The sequence below is a fragment of the Panthera onca genome, chromosome B4, assembly GCF_046562875.1.
Source record: "Panthera onca isolate mPanOnc1 chromosome B4, mPanOnc1 haplotype 2, whole genome shotgun sequence".
In the NCBI taxonomy this organism is placed as follows: domain Eukaryota; kingdom Metazoa; phylum Chordata; class Mammalia; order Carnivora; family Felidae; genus Panthera; species Panthera onca.
This window is the reverse complement of record NC_138345.1, coordinates 45,684,396-45,710,416: the sequence shown is the minus strand read 5'-3', so window position 1 is coordinate 45,710,416 and position 26,021 is coordinate 45,684,396. Positions and strand designations below refer to the sequence as shown.

General features: G+C 45.0%; 1 protein-coding gene and 1 long non-coding RNA gene across 5 annotated transcripts in view; one reads left to right on the top strand and one right to left on the bottom strand.

Moving 5' to 3' along the window:
* The window catches only part of ETV6 (ETS variant transcription factor 6), a 252,951-nt gene that overhangs the window by 5,349 nt on the left and 221,581 nt on the right, over window positions 1-26,021 (bottom strand). For all 4 annotated transcript variants that reach the window (XM_060658362.3, XM_060658363.3, XM_060658360.3 and 1 more), the window contains 3 exons: window positions 18,314-18,859; window positions 4,819-4,961; window positions 2,664-2,764 (listed from right to left, as the gene is read on the bottom strand). In XM_060658362.3, coding sequence (XP_060514345.1) covers window positions 2,664-2,764; window positions 4,819-4,961; window positions 18,314-18,859 — 790 coding nt within the window. The remainder of the gene's footprint in view (window positions 1-2,663; window positions 2,765-4,818; window positions 4,962-18,313; window positions 18,860-26,021) is intronic.
* On the top strand, window positions 21,475-22,164 carry LOC145715611 (uncharacterized). The gene is made up of 2 exons (XR_014137919.1): window positions 21,475-21,841; window positions 21,876-22,164. It is a non-coding gene; the product is annotated as an uncharacterized LOC145715611 (long non-coding RNA).

The window sequence follows — 26,021 nt, the reverse complement described above, 5'->3', positions numbered from 1 at the left end:
CAAAAATCACTATTGGAAGCCTATGAACCTTCCAACTACTTCTGCTTCTCTTTTCTGCCCTTTATTGCTCAACTCCCCAAGTAGTACGATTTGTTGAGTCTGCACTCTGTCTTCTCCTTTCATCCCCTAACACTTCTCCCCAAAATCTGAAGTCACTGACAATCTCCCGAGGCCAAATCCACAGATATGCTATATTCGGCCTCCTACCCTACCTCTTTCTTCTCTTGACTACTCTTCCGTAATAAGCTTCTGATATTCCAAATCAGGCTTGTCAAGAAACATTTACTGAAAGCCTCTGTAAGGTATAAAATAGAATTATATAAAATATAATCCTCTCCCTTCTAGGATCTTATGACCTAGTTGTGGGGAGAAGGACTTCATATGTATAGCTATTGAAAATGCAAATCGTGATGTGGTTTAGGGCCAAGGGATCCAAGAGATGATGGAAGAAGACATCTGTGTGTGTTTGAGCATCATGATGGGTGGGACACTTGAGATAGACCTAGAGGGCATATATATTAAAAAAGCAAAAGTTAGAGGGATATATATTTCTGGCACAGGGGATCATATTAGTGTCGTAGGGTAGGTAGCTGGCAGTGTGTGTGATGAATTTGGAAGGCAGGGGAGTGGACCAGAGGTAGAAAGGATTATTGAATTAATCTAGGTGTGAATCATAAAGTCTAGACAAGGAAGCAACAAGAATGCTTTTGCCTTTCTTATGTCTTCTAAATTCTCATGAAAGTGCTTGTCATTGGTAGACTCCAACCTGGAATTTGCTGGTAAGAAATCTTGGGAAATGTGGTTTCCAGGCTTCTAGCCCTAGCAACATAGAATGGAGTAGAAACAGTGTGGAATGGAAGAGCCAGGGACAATCCTGCATAATGACTGACGCGGATATAGGAGGAGTCAACAGTAACTCCAGCATCAAAGTTGGTTGCTTAAAACGACGTTGACACCACTGATGAGTAACAGGAATCCTGGATTGGGGGCAGGGGATATTTCTAGTATGTGGAGAAGGTATTTAAGTGGCCATGTACTATAAGAAGCTCTTGGAAATTCAGATTTCAGGGGGACTTCAGGGGGATCCTAGAGCTGGATACAGAACAAAGGCTGGTGAGTCTAACCATGAAGTCTAACTGAAGCTGTGTAATGGAATCATTTCATCCAGAAAGAACAGGAGCCGAGGACTACGTTTAGGGTCAAGGATGATGAGAAGCCATCAGCAGAGCCAGGGAAGCGAGGGTTCTTTTTTTTTAACTCCTTCCCATTCTGTTCCCATCTCTTGACTAAGCTTTTCTGTTGTTTTTGAAGACGTCGATTGTTTCTACCCTTCCCAAGTTACCATTACTCCTAATGCTAAATAAAGCTTGAGTTCTCTGCTCTCTCTAATCTATCCCAGCGAATGGATCTACTCATGCAGAGTGTCACTTGCTACCTGTGTACAGACAATTCCAAATCCATCTCTCTAGCCCCATCGAAACTCTTTTCTGTCCCATCTGCCAAACCCATAACCTGACGTCATGTCCGTCGATCCCACCTTCTCCCAGCCTTCCCTTGGTCGCCCCACGTCCATTACCATCAGTGTCAGTGACCATCCCTTCTACCTCTCCTGACTGGTCCTTGACATTCCTTTCTTCCTCTTCTCCTAATTCTTTCTCTTCTCTGGCAGAGTGCTTGGAATCACAATCTATGTGGTAGGTTAAATGGTTGGAACTCGTTAGCTGTGAGGAAGTCTGGAAAGAGGAGTGTCTAGTGCAGCAGGTTTCGGACTTTTCGGATTATCATGCACCATAAAAAAATATATATTTTGGGGCACCTGGTTGGCTCAGTCGGTTAAGTGTCCAACTTCAGCTCAGGTCATGATCTCAGGGTCTGTGAGTTCGAGCCCCGCGTCGGGCTCTGTGCTGACAGCTCAGAGCCTGGAGCCTGCTTCGGATTCTGTCTCCCTCTACCTCTCTGCCCCTCCCCCACTCACGCTCTGTCTCTCAAAATATGAATAAACGTTAAAAAAATTTAAAAATATATATATATTTTGACATCATGACTCAGCACGTACACACGCACACATGAAACAAAGGTTTCCTGAATCATTAGCCACTCTTACTTCATGTGACACAGTCTGATATTTTCGACTCTATCCCACCCTGTTCAGTTTTGTTCTACTCCATTAAAAAAAAAAAAGTTTAGACTGACTCATTAAATCTATTTCATGATTCGCTAACGGGTCATGACCTGAAGTTTGACAAACGCTGGTTCAGAAACCTGCTCACAAGCATCGGGAACCTGGAAGTCTAGACCTAATACCTCGCTTTGCCATTGACGATGTTACTTTGGCCGGTCCTCTTAACTACCCTGGATGTTAAATCCAGATAATACGATTTGATCACTGCATTATTTTCAAGTTGAGTCGCACTGTGCTTACTTAGTTTGGGCTTTGTGACAGGACAGACATAAGTTAAAAACAAAAAACAAAAAACAAAAAACAAAAAACCGACTTCTTTTCCTGAAATTCGAACAACCCAGCATCTGGTATGCAATTTGTAGCAGCGACGGCTTTCCGTGTCAGACAGGCAGGTAGAGATCTTAACAGCCTCCCTCCTCCCTCTTATTTAAGGAAAACAATATCCTCCCAAAAGAAGGAAAGGAGAAAAAGGAAGCGCTACCTGAACAAAAGCCTTTGTCCTGGCTCCTTCCTGATAATGTTTAGTTTGTAGTAGTGGCGCAGGGCTCTGGACATTTTCTCATAGGTCATGTTTGTTCTGTTCTGTTTGTTCAAAGGAGGAAGAGAGAAAAAAGCACAAAGACACAGTGACATAAACCTCTGAAAAGGCGCTGGGGAGCTATTAAAATAAAAGCTCTTTGGCTGCTCGCGTGGCCCTACCAGCTCCGGGGAGCTACCTGCCCCCCAGCTGCCCCCCAGGCCCACCAATTCCCACCCCCTTGGCCTTTAGACATGGGCGCCAAAATTTCTCCGAAGGTGAATCCCCTTTCGTCAGCAGTCTTGGTGCTGTGGCTAATAAAGTATATCCCACAGCAACCTCCCTCACTGCCTTCCAAGACTATGCTCTGCTGTGCTCCATGAATTTCCTGCAGGTTCCCCTATCTGTGGGTCATCCTTCACCGTCTGACCCACAGAGAATTTCTCTTTCTTTCTTTCTCTCTCTCCCTCCCTTCTTTTTTCTTTTTCTTTTTTCTTTTCTTTCTTTCTTTCTTTCTTTCTTTCTTTCTCTTCCTTTCCTTTCTTCCTTCCTTTTCTTTCTTCTTTCCTTTTCTTTTTTCTTTTTCTTTCTTTCTTTCTTTCTTCCTTCCTTCCTTTTCTTTCTCTCTTTTCTTTCTTTCTTTCTTTCTTTCTTTCTTTCTTTCTTTCTTTCCTTTTTCTCTTCCTCCCTCCCTCCCTCCCTCCCTTCTTTCTTTTTTTTTCTTTCTTTCTTTCATTGCAGTGACCTTTCTCCAACTTGTGTTTCTGGTTTGTCATTTTAAGGAAGAGATTTTTTTGTTTGTTTGTTGGAATTCCTGTTGTGGAAGGAAGAATACAGTGGTTCCGAGCCCTGGGGCTCCGGGCACCATCGGGAGCTTGTAGAGGGATTTTTCTCTGTGACTCATGCACTGAAGAGTCTGTCAGTGGGGCCTTGCCGTATTTGGTCATGGCCTGCAATTAGGTCTTCCTCACTGGAGCCAGAGCACAGGCTTCCAACCTCTAAGGCTGCAGCCCCCCACCTCCCCTGCCCCCCAGCCCCCCGAGCTCGGCTGGGCCCCACTCTGTCCCTGCTCACTCAGCTCATCTGGGGCTGTGTCACCAAGGTGCTTTGCCTGCTTTGCCCACATCTACCTGGCTGTGGTCAGGCCTGGATCTTGGTTACTTGTTTTTGTTTTTTTAGTAGGAATACAGATTTACTTATTTAAATATTTTTTGAGGGAAGAGACTCTTTGCTCTATTCTTTTCTTATTTTATTTTATTTTATGCCCATTGATCAGTACTTTCTCCTGCCCCTCTCTCCCCAACCCCGGGCCACACCACTCCACTCTTTGGTTCAGCAAATTTGCCTGTTGTAGATACTTCGTGTGAGTGGCAACAGGCAGGATTTGTCTTTCTGGGACTGGCTTAGTTCACTTAGCAGAATGTCGTCAAGATTCCTCCAATGCCGTAGCCTGTGACAGGATTTCTAACCTCCCTTAAGGCTGAGTAATCTTCCTCTGTATGTATACGGCAGTGTTTCTTTATCCAGGCATCCATCATGCATGTTTAGGGTGGTGTTTCACCCACTTTTTACCTCTATGCACTTCAACAGTTTTCCTAACTCTAAAAGATTGCATCTTTTAAATTCTACTCCCTTTTCCCAGGGTGGAAAATTGTGGGGCAGACAGTTCTTGCCTGTTTGCTTTTCAAGGGGATATCACAGTCAGAATGTGAGCATTTCCATGTCGAAGGGGGCCTTTGCGGACGTGGGTGTTTCTCACTGAGTGGAACAGAAGTGATGCCTCCCCAGCTCCCTTGTGAGTCACAGAGCCCCTGTTCTTCAGCTCCTAGCGACACACGGGTGGCAGCACCAGGCGGAGGGGATGGGATGGAGGGCCACTTCCAACGCAGCCCTACCAGACCGGGGGTTGTGAAGTTAACTGGCATCTGGCATAAGTAACACATGGAAAGTGGCATCTTTACTTATGTCCTTCCCTTTGCAACTAATTGCACAGTGAGGAATAAACTAAATAATGATGGGCACACTTGGGGGGCAGAAGACAGACAATTATCCTCCAACCTGGAAATGAAGGCTTTATTTTGGCATTACTTCGCACAGCAAATATCTGGTGCCCTTTTACCTTATGGTTTCCCCACAGTCGAGCCAGTCCATTGGGATCCACTATCCGGAATATTTTGGATTCTTTGTCTTCCCATCGGATGAAGTTTTCGTACCGGCTGTCGGAAAGCAACTGATAGACGTAATCCCAAAGCAGTCTACAGTCTACAGAGGAAAAGGGCAAGAAAACACTTTTGATTATGTTTCTTGTTGAGGCCCTAAGAATAAGAACCAGAAAATAATCCAGTAGCCGCTCCTGCCTAGTGTGGATTGATGGTCTAACTTTCTTATTTCACAGCGAGGAGACCAGGGCCCAGAGAGATCTGGCAGATGGTGCTGGAGAAAGGCAACCTTTGACCCGTGGAGGCCTCAGAGACCATCCCGGCCAACGGCCTCCCCTCCACAGATGGGGATGCAGTGGCCTGGAAGAGGAAGCAGCCTGTTCAAGGTCATGACCGATGACTTGAACTTGAGCAGAGCTCACACAAAAGACACAGAGCAAGCCAAAAGAGGGGTAAAAACAGGCTGGTGGGGACGAAGGGCGGAAAGAGAGCCCCAGTGTTTAAGCAAGCAGTATGGTGTTCCTGGTGATGCTGCAGGATTGTTCTGGTGTTGGAGGCTGAATGGATACAGATGAGAAGATTGGGGTAGGCTAAAAAATGGCAGGAAAACAAGTGTGATGCGTGAAACGCTGCGGAAAAAGAAACTGTGAGCTAGCGTGGTTTTCAAAAAGAAGAGAGATATTCTCACTACAGCATCCCCCGCAGTTCTCGAAAACCAGTTTATTGTCACAAAATCAGCGCAGAAAGGAACCCAGGGCAAAAAGTCACTTTTCCCATCTGTAGGACCGACGTTCTGTCACTTGGCCAGGCTACAAATATTTACTGAGTTCATACAGGCCAGGTATTGTGCTAGGCCTTGGCTCCTGGCTGAGGGCTGGGATATTAAAACGAGAAGACACATACTGCACAGCTTTCCCTTGTTCTAGTGCTTTCTGGATTTGGGCCGTCATGGTCTGTGGTTTGCCCTCCAGGCCCCCTTGTTGGGTGGATGGAGACACGTCCTATCGATGTGTACTTTTGGAATAGTCTCCAGATGAGAGTAAGAGCCTCCAGTTTTCAGGGGTTTCACTGTTGACTCTGGGGAGCTTTGGTAGGCTGGAGCCAGAATGGCTGGTCGTGAATGATTGATTACCGAACGCTGTGTATGTGCTCAGCACGTGTCGTGCGTCTTTCCTAACCCTCTGAGGCCTGAGGGGGCCGGGATATGAATTCCTGGGCTCCTGCACTACAGTGTGCTGACTTCCTTATGTTGGGTGAGGCCCAGCACACCTGGGCAGGGAGTGTCTAATTGGGACGTGGAGTATTTTAGAGCCAACACATGCACCTCCCAGAGAATGAAACACACCCTTCTCAGGAGTATATTCACAAGGGGAATTGAGTCAGGTCACCCTGGGCAGGTTTCTTAAATCTTCCCGAGATTCTGCTTCCTCATATATGAAATGGGAATCACACATACTTTACAGGATCACTGCATTAGTGATATTGCAAGTGAAGGGAAAGTAATGAAAATAGCAACAATGCTACGTATTGGGTAGCCTACTAGCAGGCACTGTGCTGCACTTGACCTTGAGGACACCTTCTGAGGCAGGTGCTGTTGCTATTCCTATTTTATGGACAAGGAAGCTGGGGCTTAGAGGGTTTGGTAATTTACTCCAAGGGCACAGCTCGTGAGTGATGCACACACACACAGGATTCCAGGCTCTGCACCACTCTGAAGCCCGTGCCCCACCATTCTTCCTGATGGGTTTTCTATTCTCAGAGAAGCCAGTTAACAGGTAGATATCTGTAAAATTTTAGGCCTTTCCAGAACAAGGTTTAGCTCTGTTTAGTGTAAGCTTTATGAAATCCAGCCTTTTCTCTGAACAGCCCAAGCAAGGAACTGGCATAAAATGTGGCATTTTCTAAGAAGCTTAATCTTGCAGGAAACTGACATTAAACTTGAAATGACCATAAATCTCTTTACTATAGCCTCCCCCCCTCCATTATCTGTGTCTAAACATTAATGGAATGTGCAAGTTACTGTGTTTTAGAAAAGGACAAACGGTGCTCTTCGTTGAAGACACCAGCTGCTCTGCGAGTTTGAACCCCATTCTGGGGACAGAAACGGCCAGCCACTTCTATTACCCGCCTGCCAGCCAGAGGGAGAGAGTGGGGGACCCAATCCGAGCACCATAAAGTACCTGGAGAAGTCAGGGTCACACTGAGAAGACTGAGAAGACTCTAGCTCATTTTTTAAAAAAGTTTTTATTTATTTATTTTGAGAGAGACAGCGTGAGCAGAGAAGGGGCACAGAGAGAGGGAGAGGGAGAATCCTAAGCAGGCTCCGCACTGTCAGCACAGCGTCCGATGCGGGAGTAGAACTAATCATGACCTGAGCAGAAACCAAGAGCCGGACTCTTAACTGAATGAGCCACCCAGGTGCCCCCAGATCATTTTTAAGGCTCTTGTAACAGGACGACTCTATTTCTAGGCAAAGCAGTGGGGAAGGCAATGGGCCCTAACCCTCCTTGCCATTTCCTTGCCCTGGAACGCTGTTACTACAAATGGAAAACTGAGGACTGAGCTGCGGATTCAGTGTTTGTCCCATCATACAATGGCAGATGCATTTACATTCCCCCCCAGTCTCTCCCAGTTGGAAAACCTCTGACAAAACCAAATATTATCGCATAGAATGCCAGTAAATTAGAAGGAAAAACAAAGGGGGTCTGTGTCTAACTCCTATATCGCTCCTCCACATGGGAGAAATCATCCTCACTGCAGGGGCTTGGTGTCACCTGGATCGGGACTCAATTCTCTCAAGTGTTCATTTTACTAACATTGAATAGTAATGAACTATTGGATTGTCTTCAACAGTTTGATATAAAGAAACTGTGCCCATATGAAGGTGAACAATATATTGTTAGTCCTCTCACCTCTCGGCCAACTGGAGCTAAAGTATAAAGCGGATGGTCCTTCCATCCCCTCCGCACAAAGACTTTCACTTTCATTGTGTCTGTGGTTTGTTTTACTGTTGTGGTACCTTCTACTTATCACAAAACAGTGCAGTGTGAACCAGACCATTTCTCCAAGCAAGGGCTTAACCAGCACTGGGGTCCATGCAGGGGCTTCAAACTGGGATCTTTATGTAAACCTTTTCCTAAAAAAGATCTTAGAGGGGTGCGCCTGGGTGGCTCATTTGGTTTGAGCCTCTGACTCTTGATTTCGGCTTGGGTCGTGGGATCAAGCCCTGCGTTGGACTCTGTGCTGAGTATGGAGACTCCTTGGGGTTCTCCTCTCTCTCTCTCTCTCTCTCTCTCTCCCTCTGCCCCCTGAAGATGTGTTCTCTCTCAAAAAAAAATTTTTTTTAAAAAAAAGATCTGGAATGCTATCTGCTCCTTGGTTGATAAATGAAGGGCAGGGCTTACTGGAGAATAGACTTCACCTATATGTTTCAAGAACATTGGATTCTTGCAAACTTTTCCCTTTCATAAATGTGAAAATAACCCCAAACAAGCTGCCACTGATCACTTTAAATGACATTTAATCCAGCAAAGCCAACATTAGCTGAGTAATAAAAATATGTTGACATTCAAGACATATTGAATTATTCAGTCACTAACAGAGGTAGCAACAGGAATTTTGTGGCATAAAGCACACATAAAGCAGTTGTTTCAAACTCAGAGTATTAAGTGGCTTTTATAACTCTATTGAATTGATTGTTTTGTTTCTTTAGTTAAAAATTATTCCAGATGATAAAAATAAATGCCTGATCATACAAGAGATTTTTTTCCCTTTCTTCTTCTTCTTCTTTTTTTTTTAACAATTAAAGTTCAGCCATGTGAATTAGTTTGTTTTTAAGATTTCAATTAAATAAAAGGCAGAACCTTTTTAGTTCCCTAGATCCTCTGGAGGTTATTACCATAGTCTACCTGCAATTTTTCAGCTCTGTCAAAATCCACATCTGCACAGATACAATGTTCTTTGATCATCAATGAAAATGCTTAATAAATTCACCAAACTCTATAAATAAAAGATTATCCTATGATGTAACCCTCGAACATGCATGTGATAAAATTTTATATTACAAAGTATTCATTAATTCTAAGTGCATTTCTCCTAAACTAAAGGGCCTTCTATATGAAGGCACATGGGTATTTTAAACACATGTCCATTATTTGGATTGTCTCTTCCATGAGAGGAAGTTTATAAAAGGGTTTTAGTTCAAGTGACGTGCCATTTTTTGGTTGCAGAGAGCATTCTCTCTCCTTCCTGCTGGGTGAGGTGCCCTGGGTACCCACAGCTAAAAGGCATTGTAAAAATTCCCTTCCTGTGGTTAAGGAGAAATATTTCCACTCCCACGTCTGTCTCTTACCAGAGACTCATTGTACACGCTCGCAGAGCAGAGACTGTAAAAAGATGGGCGATTCACACATAACCAACATAGTTTCTAATGAAAAAAATCATGCTAGACAAAGCTGATGTTTCAAAATCTGAGTGGGCAAGTTATCGACAAAGGGAATGTTTAATGATGGTGGTTAATTAAAATTTTGGGAAAGCTTCTGAGAAAGTAATTTTATGTTGTTCTAACTGCCCAAATGGAATTTTAAATGAAGGTCTGTAAACTGGAGTTCCGTGGGTATAATCACCAACTCACCAGATGGTGAGTGTCCCTCTTTTACTTAAGTTTATTGCAAAAAATTAATGGATTTATTTCAGGTTCAGCAACAAAACAGCTAAGTAACATACAAAATAGAAAGTTACTCCTCTGCTTGAGAGCAGTGGTTCTAAACCAGGGGCAATCTTGCCCTGTAGGGAAGGTATTTGGCAATGTTTGGAGATAATTTTGGTTGTCATAACTGGCGTGAAGGACACTACTGGCCAGGGATTCTGCTATCTTATAATGCACAAGTCAGCTCTCCCCCATTCCCCAACAAAGAATCATTTGACCCAATTACCACGAGTCCCAAGCTTGAGAAACTCTGCTTATAGGAACATGAGCTTTACAACATGCACAGCTCAGGGTTTTTTGTTTTTGTTTGTTTGTTTGTCTGGGTTTTTTTTTGTTTTGTTTTTGCTTCCCACCCTCCCCCCCGCTCACCCCCAATTCTAGATCAGCCATTACCTAGAAGCAGATGAATCCAGCTCAGCCAACCCTGTGCTGATACACAGAGGTGTGTTTACAATGGGCAACTGCTTGCGCTCTGCCACGGCTTAGGGAAACAGAAACCATATGTGCACGGTGGCAAGCTGGGTAGGGGAGAAGTGAGGGTGAGGGATAGAGATCTGTGCTTCCTGACTCCACGGGGGCATGGGGACTGAAGCTGCAAACGAGGTTGGCCCTTTTCACCTCTGGTTGCATAAGGCGTGGAGTGAGGCTGGGCTGCACTGGCAGAGCTGAGCTTAAAACCCCAGCCCCTGCTTTGCTCAGGTGGGGGCAGCCCGGGAAAACTGCATCCCTACCTCCCAGCAGTCGGGCAGTCATGTCGTATTACAGAAATGTGTGTCCTTAAGCAAACTGGAATTTCCAGTCTCCCCGAGCTCCTTCTACGATTTTCCGCCCAGCCACTGTGCTGTGACCGTTTTATCTTGTAAAAACGTTGTCCTGAAACTTCCTTCTCTTTCAGGGCTCTTTGATTTCTCGGTAGTGCAGTGAAAATAAACTGCAGTGACTCAGCCAGTGTGAGAAGCTGGAGACACTTGGGATACTCCCCGAGCAAAGCCCCGGGGGGTGAGAGGGAGCGCAGAGGTGAATCTCCAAGGAGATAAGGAAACCCGGGCGCCTTGAAGGGGTGCCCTTTGCAGGCTGGTGTCACTTGAAACAAATGCCTCGGAGGTCAATGCCCCTGCCAGCTCTGGGGTAGGGTGGGGTGGGGGTGGGGCCAGCTGTACCCGCTGCCCTCCCCTCACTCTCTGCAGCCCTGCAGTAGGGCGAAGAAAAAAAACGGAGCAGAGAAGGGGCTCTCGTGCTCAGTAATTAGCCGACTGGTGCTGTGCATTTACATGTTGTCTCATTAGTACTCAACAGAGCCCAGAAATGGGTATTAGATTTTTTTTTAATGTTTATTTATTTTTGAGAGAGACAGAGAGAGAGTGAAAGTGGGGGAGGGCAGAGAGAGGGAGACACAGAATCCGAAGCAGGCTCCAGACTCTGAGCTGTCAGCACAGAGCCCAACGCAGGGCTCGAACCCATTGACGGTGAGATCATGACCTGAGCCAAAGTCAGAGGCTTAACTGACTGAGCCGGCCAAGCACCCCTTTTTAAAAATAGAAAATATATATTTTTTTAATGTTTACGGAAATGGGTATTAGTATTCTCCTTATGATGGAGAAGGAAACCAGGCCTCAGGGACAGTAAGCCCCTGTTTGGAGACAAGACCTGGATTCCAATCCTGCTTATTCCTGAGTGCACGCTTTCCCACAGGCCCACGCTGCTTCCCCGGGAACACTTCGGGCCAGCTGTTGGTTGGGACCCCGGGTCGGGAGCCCTGGGGGTTCTGCAGAGGGTTATCTGCCTGAGACAGTGAGGGATGATGTGGCTCTTTTAGCTAGTACTGAAACCCTGGGCCTCTCTGGTTCATGGGAACACCCCACACCCGTCCTTCTCTTCCTCAAACACAGACATTTACACACAAGCATGCAAAGGCACATCTTACCACCGAGGCCCAGGAACGAGACTGCCCCTCGTCACTTTCACACTGAACACTTTAGACTTCTCTTTTATGAAGGCTTTTTCCCCTCAGGGTGCCTATGTGGCTCAGTCGGTTAAATGGACAACTCTTGATTTCGGCCCAGGTCATGATCTCACGGTTCGTGAGTTTGAGCCCCGCATTGGGCTCTGCACTGACAGCGTGGAGCCTGCTTGGGATTCTCTCTCTCTCTCTCTCTCTCTCTCTCTCTCTGCCCCTCCCCTGCTCGTGCTTTCTCTCCCTCTCTCTCTCAAAATAAATAAACTTAACAACAACAAAAAATAAAGTCTTTTTCCCTTCAAGGCTGGTCCCGAGGCTCATTAATAAAAATAAATAATTAAGTCCATGAGCCTCACTGGAAACCACTTGGCCAGCACTAAATACCGTGGGGGAGGAAGTAGGCGTGGAAGCAGGGGGAAGAGTACAGAGTGACTTCCCCTGGCCCCCCCGGGCCCCTGAGGATGTGCCTCCAACTTCTTTGGAGGCTTATCCAAGCGGAGCTTATTTTTCTTCATCTGATTGAAGGTTAGAGGCTTCCAGGATTGAACTTCTGTGCATACAGAACTCATCCAGTCAATAAAACCAAATCAGGAAAGTACATTGTTCTAGGCAGGTGACAAATGAGCAGTACAGAAGACTCCGTGTCTCCTCGATGAGAATCTTTTTGTTTCTGTTTAAAATGTAACCTTGAGAGATAATAGGCACATTTTTGCAAGTGTCTTTAAAGATCTGAAAGATTGCCATGACGTGTGTTATTAGAAAAGAGAGCACGAGCTTGGGGGCGGGGTGGATTTTATGTCTTATCTGCTGCAGATAACCATGAAGATGCTCATGTTTGCAAAGAGAATCAGGGAGCTAAGCAAAAGTTGTGAGATAAGCACAAGAAAAGAAATATTCTCTATTTGGATGGATCATGGACTTGGAACAACCTGTCTGTACAGACCTGTAAAATCCCCACGTTTGTGCAGCAAATGAAGGACGATGAATTGATTATAAACCGGTGCGACAAATGAAACTTGTGTCCGTAGCAGATTTTTGGATTAAGGCCAGGGAAGGGACAAGCAGACAGGAAGTCTGGTAACTCAGGTTTTAATGGAATTGAAGAACTTTAAGAGAAAGCCAAATCGACTTAAAATTCTTCTTTGAAGACTTGGCTGTCGATAGTTAAAACCAAAGCAGGAGCTTAGTTTGTTTGAGGGCACAGAATCAGAGGAATCCTGCCTTATGTCAATAAAGACACAAAATTTGGCATCTAGAGATGCTATGCCCTGCCACCTAGAAAAAGGCCTGGCACATACAGATTCGTGATCATTTTTGAATAAATGGATGAATGACTTAACTGCACAACTCAGGTATGCAAAGAAACAACTTCTTCCACTTAACTGTATTTTATCGATGTTCATGATGCTATTGCAACTATTCCGGACTGGTCTGCAAACAGCCTACAGTCTAGCACTTGCCTCCTTTCTTACATCACTTGTTATTGTTCTTTCTACATGTCTTAGGCATGCCTCATGCTGTAAAGTGCAAGTAATTCCTTGAGAGCGGGGACAATGTTTTCAACTTCCGCATCCCACGTTATGCCTAGGATTTGAAGCACACTGTGCTGCACATCCGAATCAACAATGCCATAGAACGGGGGGCAGCAAATGTTTCCTGCAGAGTTTTCTGCAAATATTTTAGGCTCTGTTGGCCATACAATCTCTGTTGCAACTGCTCCACTCCGCTGTTACAATGCCAGAGTGGCCTCCCGACAACACTAAGTGAATGGGTGTGGCTGTATGCCAATAAAACTTGATTTACAAAAACAGGCGGTGGCTGATTTGGCCCACGGGCCAGAGTTTCCAATCCCTGCTCTGGAGTCCCAGGTCAGAAGGAAACACGGGTGTTGGAAAGGACACTGGAGGAAACTCAAGGCTGGACTCTGGATGTGCCTGAATCTCAGTTTCTTCATCTGTGAAAGACCCTTCTGGCTTTGAAATCACCGAGTTCTAAGAAGGAATGTCAATATGTACTAAAAACATAACTCACGGCATCACTGGTGCTACGTCTCATCACCTTATGGTGCTCACCGCCAATATACTCTTTGGATATGAAACACATTGGCAAAGCACAGACCAGTAAAACTTTCGTGGGCTGAGAAAAGTGCTAGAAGGTTCACAGATGCTGCCCCAACCCCCTATGTCTTACCGCCCCCACCACGCACTCCCTTCATGAGCATAACAAATAGAAACTAAGCCCAGAAAGAAGCAATTTGGGGATGCCTGGGTGGCTCAGGTTGTTGAGCATCCGACTTCAGCTCAGGTCATGATCTCGTGGTTCATGAGTTCGAGCCCCGCGTCGGGCTCTGTGCTGACAGCTCAGAGCCTGGAGCCTGCTTCGGATTCTGTGTTTCCCTTTCTCTCTCTGCCCCTCCCCTGCTCACACTCTGTCTCCCTCACTCTCAAAAATGAATAAATGTTAAAAAAAAAATTTTTTTTAAAGAAAGAAGCAGTTTGCTCACTGTTACATACACCACTGGCTATTCAATAAAAAGTTTGAACCCAGGGGTCTTGGATCACTCTATTCCATATTAAATCCTCTCCCATAAACTCTGGCTATTCTCACTTATTAACCTCAACAGCAGTCCTTCTTATCCTCTTAAAAATAAGTGATACCTTTAAAAATAAGCTACATGCTATGTTTAAATAGATCTAATTTGTGGTTTGTATTTAAGCTGTCTACCACCTCCTACATTTCTTTTATTGATTTTTTTATTAAAAAATTTTTTTAATGTTTAGTTATTTTTGAGAGAGAGAGAGAGAGAGAGAGAGAGAGAGAGAGAGAGAGAGAGAACGAGCAGGGGAGGGGCAGAGAGAGAGAGACACACACAGAATCTGAAGCTGGCTCCAGCTCTGAGCTGTCAGCACAGAGCCTGATGCATGGCTCGAACTCACGAACTGTGAGATCATGACCTGAGCTGAAGTCGGACGCCCAACCGAGTGAGCCACCCAGGCGCCTCTCTTTTAGTGATTATTTTAATTCTTCTACAAGACCAATACCTAAGTAAACTATCATAGCTTTGCAGATCACCTCCAAACTGTATGATAAAATCCCAATTCAGTGATATTAGAAAGTGAGGGGAAAAAAGAATGATGAAATATGATAGATTTTTAATGGACTTGTTGTCCTAGATTTATATTTCTACCTGAAATAGATAAAAATATACTGGACCTTACCTTGCTCTGGAGTTTTCTCCATCAGGAATGACCTCTCTTTTTCTAACCTTCACTTGCTCATATTCTAAGCATGCTAAGCCCAGCTGAAAGCCAGCCCCTCCGCGAAACCTTCCCTAACACCCCGACGCTGACTCCTATAGTACTTGACGGGAGTCCTTCACAGACCCCACACACGACACTGACCGCCAACTGCATTCAGCCTTTTCAAGATTTTCCAAGATTGTGTGTTAGACCTCCTGGCACACCCCACCCCCACGAACGCAGTCCAGTGCCCAAACACAGCAAGCTCCCAAATACATAAATCCCAAAGTACTTGAGCAAATGGCATCCGAATGGACAGAAATCTGGCTTCCCTTTTTGATCCGCATTCATAAGCGGTGTTTCCATCCACACCCTCTGGCGATGGCATTCGGCAGTGCTGTGCAAAAAGCTTCAGGAACTAAGTTTTCGCAGTATTCGTATCTGCTCTACAGATATGAAGGATTTTTATGGCTGTTCAGTAATGCCACACTTTACACAGGAATTACTCAATGAGTTTGGCCCCTAAGAAATAGAATTTTACAAGGATCTGGTGGTCCAAAAAGACACTAGAAGGGTAGGAGAGAAGAGACAGGGCTATCCCAAGTGAAACAAAAGGGCATGGAGCCCTGACGAGTTCGCTTCGGAGGGTTAGAATCAAGACAAAGTGTTCGATTGTAGACTTTCTAAGCCTATCATTTCACCCTTGAGAAAAACAGTGACTTGCAGTTAAATCAGCTGGTCTGGATTTGGTTAAATTAGTTAATACTTACATCTGGAGACTTTTAAACTTGTGAGCATATCATTAGAGTTAATTAATCATAATTTTATAGATTCTATCAGACCGAGGAGCATTCCTCAAAGGGTCTGGGCCCTAGGGTTACTTTATGTGAATATTCTGACTTCCTAGGGTCATAAAGAAAAGCATAGACTCCCCTCTTCTGTGTGTTCTTGAGAGAGACAAGGGCATCCATGGGTGCCAAGGTTCATCACTGGGCTGGTATGATATTCCATGGAGTGTCTTATTGATGGGGCTAACTCCATCACGAAACAATTCTGATGTTTAGGAATAAGATTTTAAAAAATCGTAGCACAATTTCTTTTTTTTTAAATTTTTTTTTTTAGTGTTTATTTTTGAGAGAGAGAGAGAGAGCGCGCGCATGAGTGGGGAAGGGCAAAGAGAGAGGGAGACACAGAATCCAAAGCCAGATTCAAGCTCAGAGCTGTCAGCACAGAGCCTGACGCAGGGCTCGAACCCACAAACTGCGAGATCATGACCCTGAGCTGAAGTCGGATGCTTAACTGACTAAGCCACCCAGGCGCCCCTTGTAGCACAATTTCTAAGAGACTAATACTTTAAAATGTATAAACCTATTAAATAAGGAGAAATAACTCCTTAAGTCTAAATCATTTAACTTTCTTGATGGATGGGCTTATCTTCAATTCCTAGAAGTCTCTGATAAGACAGCGTGACGGAGGAGGTGGACAGGAGGTATGTTGCTGGGGAAGGCAGGTTCCTCGAGAGCAGCACTACCAGCAGCAGCCAACGGCACAGCAGTGAGTGCCTTGTTGCCCCTGTTACCCAACCCCTATTTGACCTTTGCTCCTCTGGGGCTCTGTTTCCTCCGTGGCTTCCCTGGTCCAGATGACTTTTCATATAAAATGAATATAGCGGTAATAAGCGGCTTCTAAGAGCTACCCGGAGAATGAGAAACAAGTAGAAAGTATCTGCAAAATGTCCAGTACTGCTGTATAGACCGTGCAAGAAATAAGACACGAAGGGTATGTATAGGCAAGAAAGGTCTGGCCTGGGAAGCGTAAGACAAGTCATTTATATGCTTCACAGTAATGTATTGACCCCATCCTCTTTCTCCAACCATCTGGGGAAATTCACGTGTCTTGTTTGAGAGCTTTGCTTCTTTATAAACCCCCTATGTTTTTCCTTTCACGATTTGTTTTTAGATTAAAACATACATACACACATAGGCATATATGTAAAGGTAGAGAAAAAAATAACACGAATCCCCGTTGTATCCATCACCCAGCCATACAGCCGTTAGCTCACAGCCAGCCTTATTTTATGTACACCCCACCCATGCCTCACCCCCAGTGCTGTGGGATCCTTTTGAATCAAATCCCAGACACAGATCATTTCACTTTTCATGGTTTTTCAAACGTAAGTCGCATTTCTTTACCATTTCATTTTCTTCATTCAACACACTCATGTAAATGATTTGTAACAGTAAAACTGAGGCAACACTGGAGGTGTACCTGGAGCCAGAGAAAAACTTAGAAACAAATAATTTAAATAAAAAAGGGATAATGCGTCACGGCAGAGGGAGTTAATGTAGCCTGTAGCTCCCTGTGCGGTCACGCTGTTAGGAGCACAGCTCCATCCTGGGGCTTAGTGGGGCTCTGGCCTGGGGGACAGCTCATGGAGGAAGGGGGCATTTCTTGCCTTTCCCTGACCAGGTCTGACTTCTCCTTCCTCTGTGCCTCCCTCCCGTTACTGAACACATATTCCCCTTCAGCCCTGAGCGACCTCTCTGCAAAGCCCTTCCTCAATTCCTGCAGTCAAAATGCACCTTCTCCCTGCTTTGCTTCCACAGGACTTAATTATCCTAGCACACAGTCAGCACTCGATAAGTGCTCGTGTACCAAATGAATGGGACATATGACTGATTTCACCGTGCCCTACAGCTTAGTTAGTGGTTTTCCCATCTGTCTCCGCCAGTAAATATTAAATTCCTTGAGGAGACAACTGTTCCATCAGCTCTGTGTCCCCCTACTTCCTGACGCATTTATCTGTGCATAGTAGGTGCTCAACAACTGTCTCCTGAAGAGAGATGCTCTCGGAAAAGAGCTGCCCTTGCCAAGTGGCTGGAGGAACAAGTGTCTGGGGGATGACTTCATGTAAATTACGGGCAGACGAGCACAACACAATGTGTAGATTTTTCCCACTGGTTTCCACTCGTTTCTTGTCTGAGGGAAGCAAATTTGGGCTTGTCATCATAAAAGAAGAAGAATTCGGGAGTGGTTTCCTCTGTCCAAACGACCCAGGAACATCTGCCTCCAATACCATAATCGTGTTTTTCTCTCCCACCTTCTCCCAAGGTGAAGGCTACATTGAGTTACTGCCCACGGGACAGAATTACAGGTCTGAATCTGAGACAAAGGTTCTTTATGCTGTGTCTGGTCATTAATTAGCCGCTGGAAACTTCAAGACAGGGCCATTAGCATGCTCATAAACCTTTTATTTTAAATGTTTTCGCTTAGCCATGATTCTGATGTGACTCTCCTTGTAAGCTGGACGTAGGACATTTGTTTCTTAACATTTCTGAGGCTCATTAACTACTCCATCCCAGCGGCTCATTAACTAGCCCATTAGGGATTTCACTTCATTCAGGCAGAAGCCTCCGCTTGCCCTCACAGAACCTTTGAGGGCGCCTAATTGGGAACCTGTGTGAGGCCAGCTGCAAAGCTGGGGAGACAGCGGGGCTTGTCAGGTCTCCCCTGAGGCTGGAGTGGTCGTGAGGGGGGCGGCGCTCACCTACCTGCTATTCTCCCAATGGGCATGGCGTGCTCCTCGGGCGGGGAGACAGAGACCATGATGTGGTTCATGTACGCCAGGTCTTCCCGATGGGACAGGTTGATGGGCTTGCCTTCCCTATGCAGCCCGTCCTCGGAGAGCCTGGACTGTTTGAAATCCACGGAGTGCCGGGGGTTCAGGATCAAAGGGTGCATGATGGGACTGGGCATCAGCTGGATCACGCGTGTGCTCTCCTGCCGGGGGCTCGATGGCTTCTGGTGGGGCTCAGAGGACGGCGGGCAGTGGTTATTCTCCATGGGAGAGACTGACAGGGGGTAGGACTCCTGGTGGTTGTTCTCCTGGTGGAGCCTCGGCCCCTGGGCCCTCTCGGCCGGGGAGAGGCGGCGGATCATGTTGTCCAGGGGGGACCGGAGGGGCCGCTGCTCGGGGTCGGGAGAAGGCCGGTGATTGGCTGTGACAGGTGATCTAGACCGGTGCAACAGTTCAATGGTGGGGGGGTTGTGGTGCACGTTCTCCACCGGAGGCCTCGGGGTCCTCTGGACACAATTATCTGTGGAGCAGAGGAAGAGACCATCACTGACCCCGGTGAGCTGTCTGGAGAGGGAGCCTGCTGTGGTTATAAAGGTAGTGAGCACTGGAGCCCGTGTGTGTGCTGGGCAGCACCTTTCGTCCCTGGATATGGAATGTCTTTTTTGCTGCTTAAAAAAACAATGAAAAGGGCACCTGGGTGGCTCAGCCGGTTAAGCATCCGACTTTGGCTCAGATCATGATCTCATGGTTTGTGGGTTCGAGCCCCGCATCGGGGTCAGTGCTGACAGCTCAGAGTCTGGAGCCTGCTTCGGATTCTGTATCTCCCTCTTGTCTCTCTGCCCCTCTCCTGCTCTCTCTCTCTCTCTCTCTCTCTCAAAAATAATAAATAAACATTAAAAAAAATTAAAACAAAGTGCACATACTTGAAATTCTTTTCCTACACTAGACAGGCTAAGAATGACCACAAGCTTTCCATTAATCACTTACTAGTAGCTTATAAACACAAGGAAGCCAAATTTGTGTTCTTTAGCTTTTTGTTACTTGACTCTTGGATGTGGCTTTTGGATTCCTTAAGGGTTGCTTTCCAGATACTTTCACGGGCTTAAATTTTCATTACTAAATGTATGTATTCTCTACCTCCGGGGCATTGTTGTTGGTGTTAATGATAATGACACTATTATCCTACTGCTAAAGCAGTTACTATATCCTTGGTACTGGGTTATACAGTTTAAAATGTATAACACTCCTAAGTAGGAGATGCTAATACCATTATTCCTATTTTACAGGTGATAAAAAGGAGGCATACAGAGGTTCAGCAACTTAAAGACACACAGACAGGGAATTAGACCCAGACTCTGGTAAATACTCTGGCAGGTACCCATTATAATTCCTGCCACTTTGCTATACAGAAACCAGGGGGAAAAGTATCAAAACCTGCTCTAAGCATGGACAGTGGGTCTGATTTACAGAATGACAATCTTGAAAGAAGATTTGGGATCTTTCTTTTTTTTTTAATTTTTAATGATTATCTATTTTTGAGAGAAAGAGAGAGACACAGAGTGCAAGCAGTGGAGGGGCAGAGAGAGAGGGAGACACAGAATCCGAAGCTGTCAGCACAGAACTAGATGTGGGGCTCGAACTGACAAACCGCGAGATGCGCTGAGCCGAAGTTGGACGCTTAACTGACTGAGCCACCCAGGCGCCCCAGGATCATTTTGTTTCTGAGTGCACAGACCCTATGAATGCTCATAGACAGGTAGAGGTAAGGAAGGAAAAGGAGGGATGGGCACCCCAACAGTGCCTCCACCCCATCCCCCTTGAACTTCCAAGCTGGTGATACTTGAGAGCAGGGACAACATCAGAAGAGTACATAGCTCAGCAACAGAAGTAGTCCTGTGGGCTGGGTTGAGGGATGGACCAGCCTATGTGTGGCTTTAGGAGCACCTGCTTAGGGGAGGGAAGGAACAAAAATCTGCCTACAAAAACGGAACTTGCTACAGTGCCTCAAACTCATCTTCGTGAGGTTTCTCTGGCCGCCTCTGTTCCCAGAGCTGTTGCACCATAAAGGATGCACACGCTTTCAGGTCCTTGCTGTGGTCAGAGATTTGCCCATGATTCTAAGTCAAGCAAGTCAAAGATGTCTCCTTTGTCCATTATGGTAATATCTATAGGAAGAACGTATAAAGGGGATCTAGGGATCTGATAGGGTTAGTAGACAGAGACTAAGGTGGTGGCCAAAACTTGGTGGTCCCAGTGTTACAAAGGATTAACAGAAAAATGGGGATGCCTCTAGATCTGTTATAGGAGACAGTGAACAAAAGAAATATTGTTCACGATCACTGAAAGATCACCTGCTTGCAGGCAAAGGGTTTATTTCGTAACTAACACGTAGCCTGCTGCCATGCATCTAAAAGTGCTTACTCGCTCGAACAGCTATCAGTAGGAGACTGGCTTAATAAATTATACTCTATCTGTAAACAATGGAGGACTACACAGCTATAAAACAGAACGAGGGGTGTGTCAATATTCTCCTAAGGCCTGGTCTTCAGGCTCTATGATTAGGTATGCGAAGGCAGGCGAAGTATTTGGTAGGCCAGCACCTTTCTGTAATAAAGGAGAAGGCGATTCCAGTCTGACGGATGACAGAGTGGCTTGTACCCAACTAACGTTCCTACATATAGAAATGATGGAACATTTATAAAAGTTATTTGAAGGTACTGGAGAACACTGAAGGGGGTTTCACTCTGGAAGGAAGAGAACTGCACAGGTGAGATCCAAATTTACGTAGCCCTGAGGGTCCTCCCCAGTTCACGTTAGCAGGGGGCCGGTAGAAAATGAACCGGAAGTTGTGTAATCTGTCAGGGAACAGAGTGTGGAGTTTCCCGAATGGCAAAAAATTGAGAAAGCAAACCCATAAAGGAGAGAGCCTCAGGGGGAGCAGCCGCTAAATTGGCACATAAAGTTCCCTCAAATCCTTAACATGTGCTCCTGAACAGCGCATGTGCAGGGGGAGCTCTAAAGAGCTCAGTGGAAAGCAACAGCTGTACGGCTGAAAGATAAAAGCAGGAATGTCAGTTACTGGCCCCTGTATTGGAGACAGAATTCAGAATTTGAGTCCTAGCAACAAAGGCTCTGTAAACACCTCAGGCTGTTTATTAGCCCAGAACGGCCACACCTTAGGAGTAAGGACTATGCTCCAGAACAAAGAGATTTTTTTGAGGGCTAAAGGCAAAACTGAAATGGATCTGCCCCAACCAAATGCAGGACCAAGTCTCCACAAATTCAAAGTGACTGGCTAGTCATTTACCTGCTGGAACAAAAATCAACATTCTTCAGAGGAATGTAACATAATCTAGAGTCTCTACAATGTATCACGTGTACTGTCCAGTATTCAATAAAGATGTTCTGGATATGTGAAAACAAAACAAAACAGAAAAATGTGACCCATAATCAACAGGAAAGGCAGTCAACAGAAAAAGACTCTGAGATAATCTAGATGTTAGTAGAACCTTACTAAAAAGAACCTTACAAAAAAGAACCTTACAAAAAAGAACCTTAAAGGATATTGAGAAAGGATATTGAGAAATTTAAGGGTAAGCACTTGAAGGAAATGATGGTCATAATGAGATATAACAGATAGAGAATTTCAGAAGAGAAATGGAAACTATAAAAAAAAAAGATCCGAGTACTGAAAAATACAGTATATGAAAGATTGGACTGGATGGACTTAACAACAGATTAGAGATAACAGAAGGAAGGGTTCATAAATTTGAAGACAGATCAATAAAAGTTAAAAACAAAACCAAATAAACAAATGGATCCTCAGTGACCTGTGGAACAATATTAAATGGTCTAATGGATATGTAATTGGAATCCAAAGAGAGAACAGAAAGAATGAAGCCAAAAGAAAAAAAAAAAAAAAAAAAAAGAAAAAAAAAGAAAAAGAATAATGACCAAATTGGCTCCCAAATTTGGTAGCAACAACAAGAGCAAACTTAAAGACCGAGAGGGGCGCCTGGGTGGCGCAGTCGGTTAAGCGTCCGACTTCAGCCAGGTCACGATCTCGCGGTCCGTGAGTTCGAGCCCCGCGTCAGGCTCTGGGCTGATGGCTCGGAGCCTGGAGCCTGTTTCCGATTCTGTGTCTCCCTCTCTCTCTGCCCCTCCCCCGTTCATGCTCTGTCTCTCTCTGTCCCAAAAATAAATAAAAAACGTTGAAAAAAAAAAAATTTAAAAAACTTAAAGACCGAGATGCTCAGCAAATACCAAGCAGGATAAATACAAAAGTTACATCCAGGCATATCATAGTCAAACTGCTAAAAATCAAAGATAAAGAGAAAATCCCCAAAGCAACCAGAAGCGGGGAAAAAGATACACTATGTACACAGGGAAAGTTATACTAATTATGGATAACTTCTTTTAAACACCCAAAGAGAGAGAGAGAGAGAGAGAGAGAGAGAGAGCGCTCAAGTATGTGCACAAGAAAGATATGGATGGAGACCTAAAGATTTAAAGAGACTTAGAGACACATAAACCATCTGCAATGTATAGACACTTGCTTGGATTCTGATTCAAGGAAATGGTAAAAACATTTATGACATAGTTGGAAAAAATGTGAACATTAATAAGGTATTTGATGATATTGAAGAACTGTTAGTTTTCTGGTGATGTGATGGTTTTGGGTTTATGATTTCATAAAGGGTCCTTATCTTTTCAGACCTGTACTACTATATTTACAGATGAAATTATATCCAGAATTTGCTTTAAATTAATTTGAAATGAAATTAATTTGAAAGCAGAGAGTAGGTGGGGCACAGAAGAAACAAGACTGGTCATGAATTGATTAATGGAGCTTGTGATGGGTACACGGTGGCTCATTAACTAATTCTAATTTTGTGTAAGTTTGATATTTTCCACTATAAAAAGTTTTTTTTTTAAAGTTTTATTTATTTATTTTGAGAGAGACAGAGACCGCACAAGTAGGAGAGGGACAGAGACAGGGAGAGAGAATCCCAAGAAGGGATTCTGGCAGTGCAGAGCCTGATGCAGGGCCCGAACTCATGAAACCATGAGATCATGACCTGAGTTGAAACCAAGAGTCGGATGCTTAACCGACCAAGCCACCCAGGTGCCCCTGTTTTTTGTTTTTATAAGTACTTAGTCAAGCTTGCAAGGATACATGTTGGGATAACAAGTACTAAATTCTTCACTTTAACCCAAATGCAAATACATGCTTACAGGGTACTTAACTGATTAGGCCCACGGAGTTAAATTTTTTTTTTTTTTAACGTTTATTTATTATTGAGAGACAGAGAGACAGAGCATGACCAGGGGAGGGGCAGAGAGAGGAGGAGAGACAGAATCCGAAGCAGGCTCCAGGCTCCGAGCTGTCAGCACAGAGCCCAATGTGGGGCTCGAACTCACAAATGGCGAGATCATGACCTGAGCCGAAGTCCGACGCTCAACCGACTGAGCCACCCAGGCGCACCCCCCCCCCCCCCCCACGGAGTTAATTTTAATGGCTGAGATTATTAGCGTGATAAAATGACCTGCCATCTTTTGGGGATGAGGCAGATTTTCCTTTCATAGCTAATAAGGATCTCAACTCTGCTGTCCACAAAAATGAATTTCTCTCTTCTCTGTCACAGAACACGATCATGATAAGCAACCACTTAAAACGGTTGCATTTCGAAGTTTCGTGCATTTTCTTCTCAATGCCATTTTCTCCCTTTCCTTAAAAGCTTATTAAGGTTTAACAATACCTAAGGATGATGAAGACCGTGTACTGAAAAATCCTATTTCCTGAGTCCATTTCCTGTCTTACAAATTTCAAAACAGAAACAGGCGTTGGCCAGTAGTCTGGTCACCTGCAGGCTTTCTTTGATGTCTTGGGCTTCAAGGATCAGCGTATGGGTGTGAGCTCGGGGCAAGCCTTAGGAAGTCTGGGTGGACTATGAGAGGAAGAATTTTCATGCCAAGGGTAAAAGAGGAACTGATGTAATGTCCTGGAGAGATTTCACTCTCCGTTCCTGCCCAGATCTTTGGGAACAATGAAGGAGGGAGACAGTGCTCTGGATAATCCAACTCAGATTGTACTTTTGACTCTGGGTCCAGGCAGGAACAGGACTTGGAGGAGCTTGATTTATTTATTTCTCTGCAGACACCACTCAAAGAGGAAGTACTTGATGAAGTTGATAACATTAATGGTAGAGAACTGGATCCAAGGGTATTTAATTCCAGGCTCCTGGTGGTCTGGGCACAACCACTGTCAAGGCCGAAAGTCCTGCAATAAGACCTTCCAAGCTTTGTTTCAGTTTGCAAAGCATGCGCCCACGTATGGAGTAGGCTATGACGCTCCTACCCTGCCGCCTGCTGCCCCTGTTATTACAAGTTGGCAGCAGGGGATGGAAACTTCTGAGACCAGAGCCGGCAGGCAGAGAAGCTCCGGACACAGGAAATGCACTGAGCGGACAGTGGGTGCATTAAATCCCCCAGATGTAGGAGTCTTCTGTCTAAAACAAGAAGATTTTTTTTGGTCTGGCCTTGATGTCTGGGTTTGTTCTTGGTGAACTGCCCAGCTGGAGAGCTGGGAAATTATCCACATTGCCCTCGGTCTGAAGGTCTTGATACGGGAGGGAAATGCGCAAGAAAGCCACACATAATTAGTCAGTGTGGGCATGGAGGGAAGGGGGCAGGGACGACCAAGGACTGGTAGGGAACCCATCCTGGTTGAAAGTGTTTTCTAATCCCAAACCTTTCTCTTCGCAGACCTCTTTTAGGTACAAATAATCCCAAACAGCCCAAATAAATTAAGACTTTAAATGTGATGAGCACAAAAAAGGTCTGATTTCTTTTGTCTTCTTTCCTTGTGCTCATTAGAAAAGTTTGTCCATTTAAAATTCATCAAAATTTGACCCAATTTAATCATGTTATAAATAATGAATAACTAGTAAACTTAAACCAACAAAAACCACCTTTGGTTAAAAGTCATGGGCTTTGCGGCACCTGGGTGGCTCAGTCGGTTAAGCATCCGACTTTGGCTCAGGTCACGATCTCACGGTTCGTGAGTTTGAGCCCCATGTCGGGCTCTGTGCTAACAGCTCGGAGACTGGAGCCTGTTTCGGATTCTGTGTCTCCCTCTCTCTCTGCCCCTGCTCTGCTTACACTCTGTCTCTCAAAAAAGTGAATAAACATTAAAAAAAAAAAAAAAGTCATGGGCTTTAAGTAGGAAATTTCCAGGGTAGAGCAAAGGCTGGAGCTTGTATCTCACACACCAGGATGACATTTCCACCACTATGCTTTCCCAAGGCCATGGGCAGCGATAAGAGAAGCTAGTCAGTGAGATGCAAATCAACAGGCCCAGCAGGTGACTTACTCAATCAGCCTCAGTCCACTGTGTTCCACATTCTCCTGAAAGGAACCACTTCCCAGCATGACTTTGTAAAAGATTAGTGGGAACCACAAATGATACGAAGAGCTATAGAGATTAAATGCTCTTGGTCTTCAGGTGCAATTCAAACTAGATTTCCTACACACGCTTAGGGTCTGTCACCCCTTGCTATGGGTTGAACTGTGCTGCCTGCCTCTTCTCCCATACCCTTCAATTCATATATTGAAGTCCCAACCCCTACTGCCTCAGAATGTGACCTTATTTAGAAATAGGGTCGTTGCAGATGTCATCACTT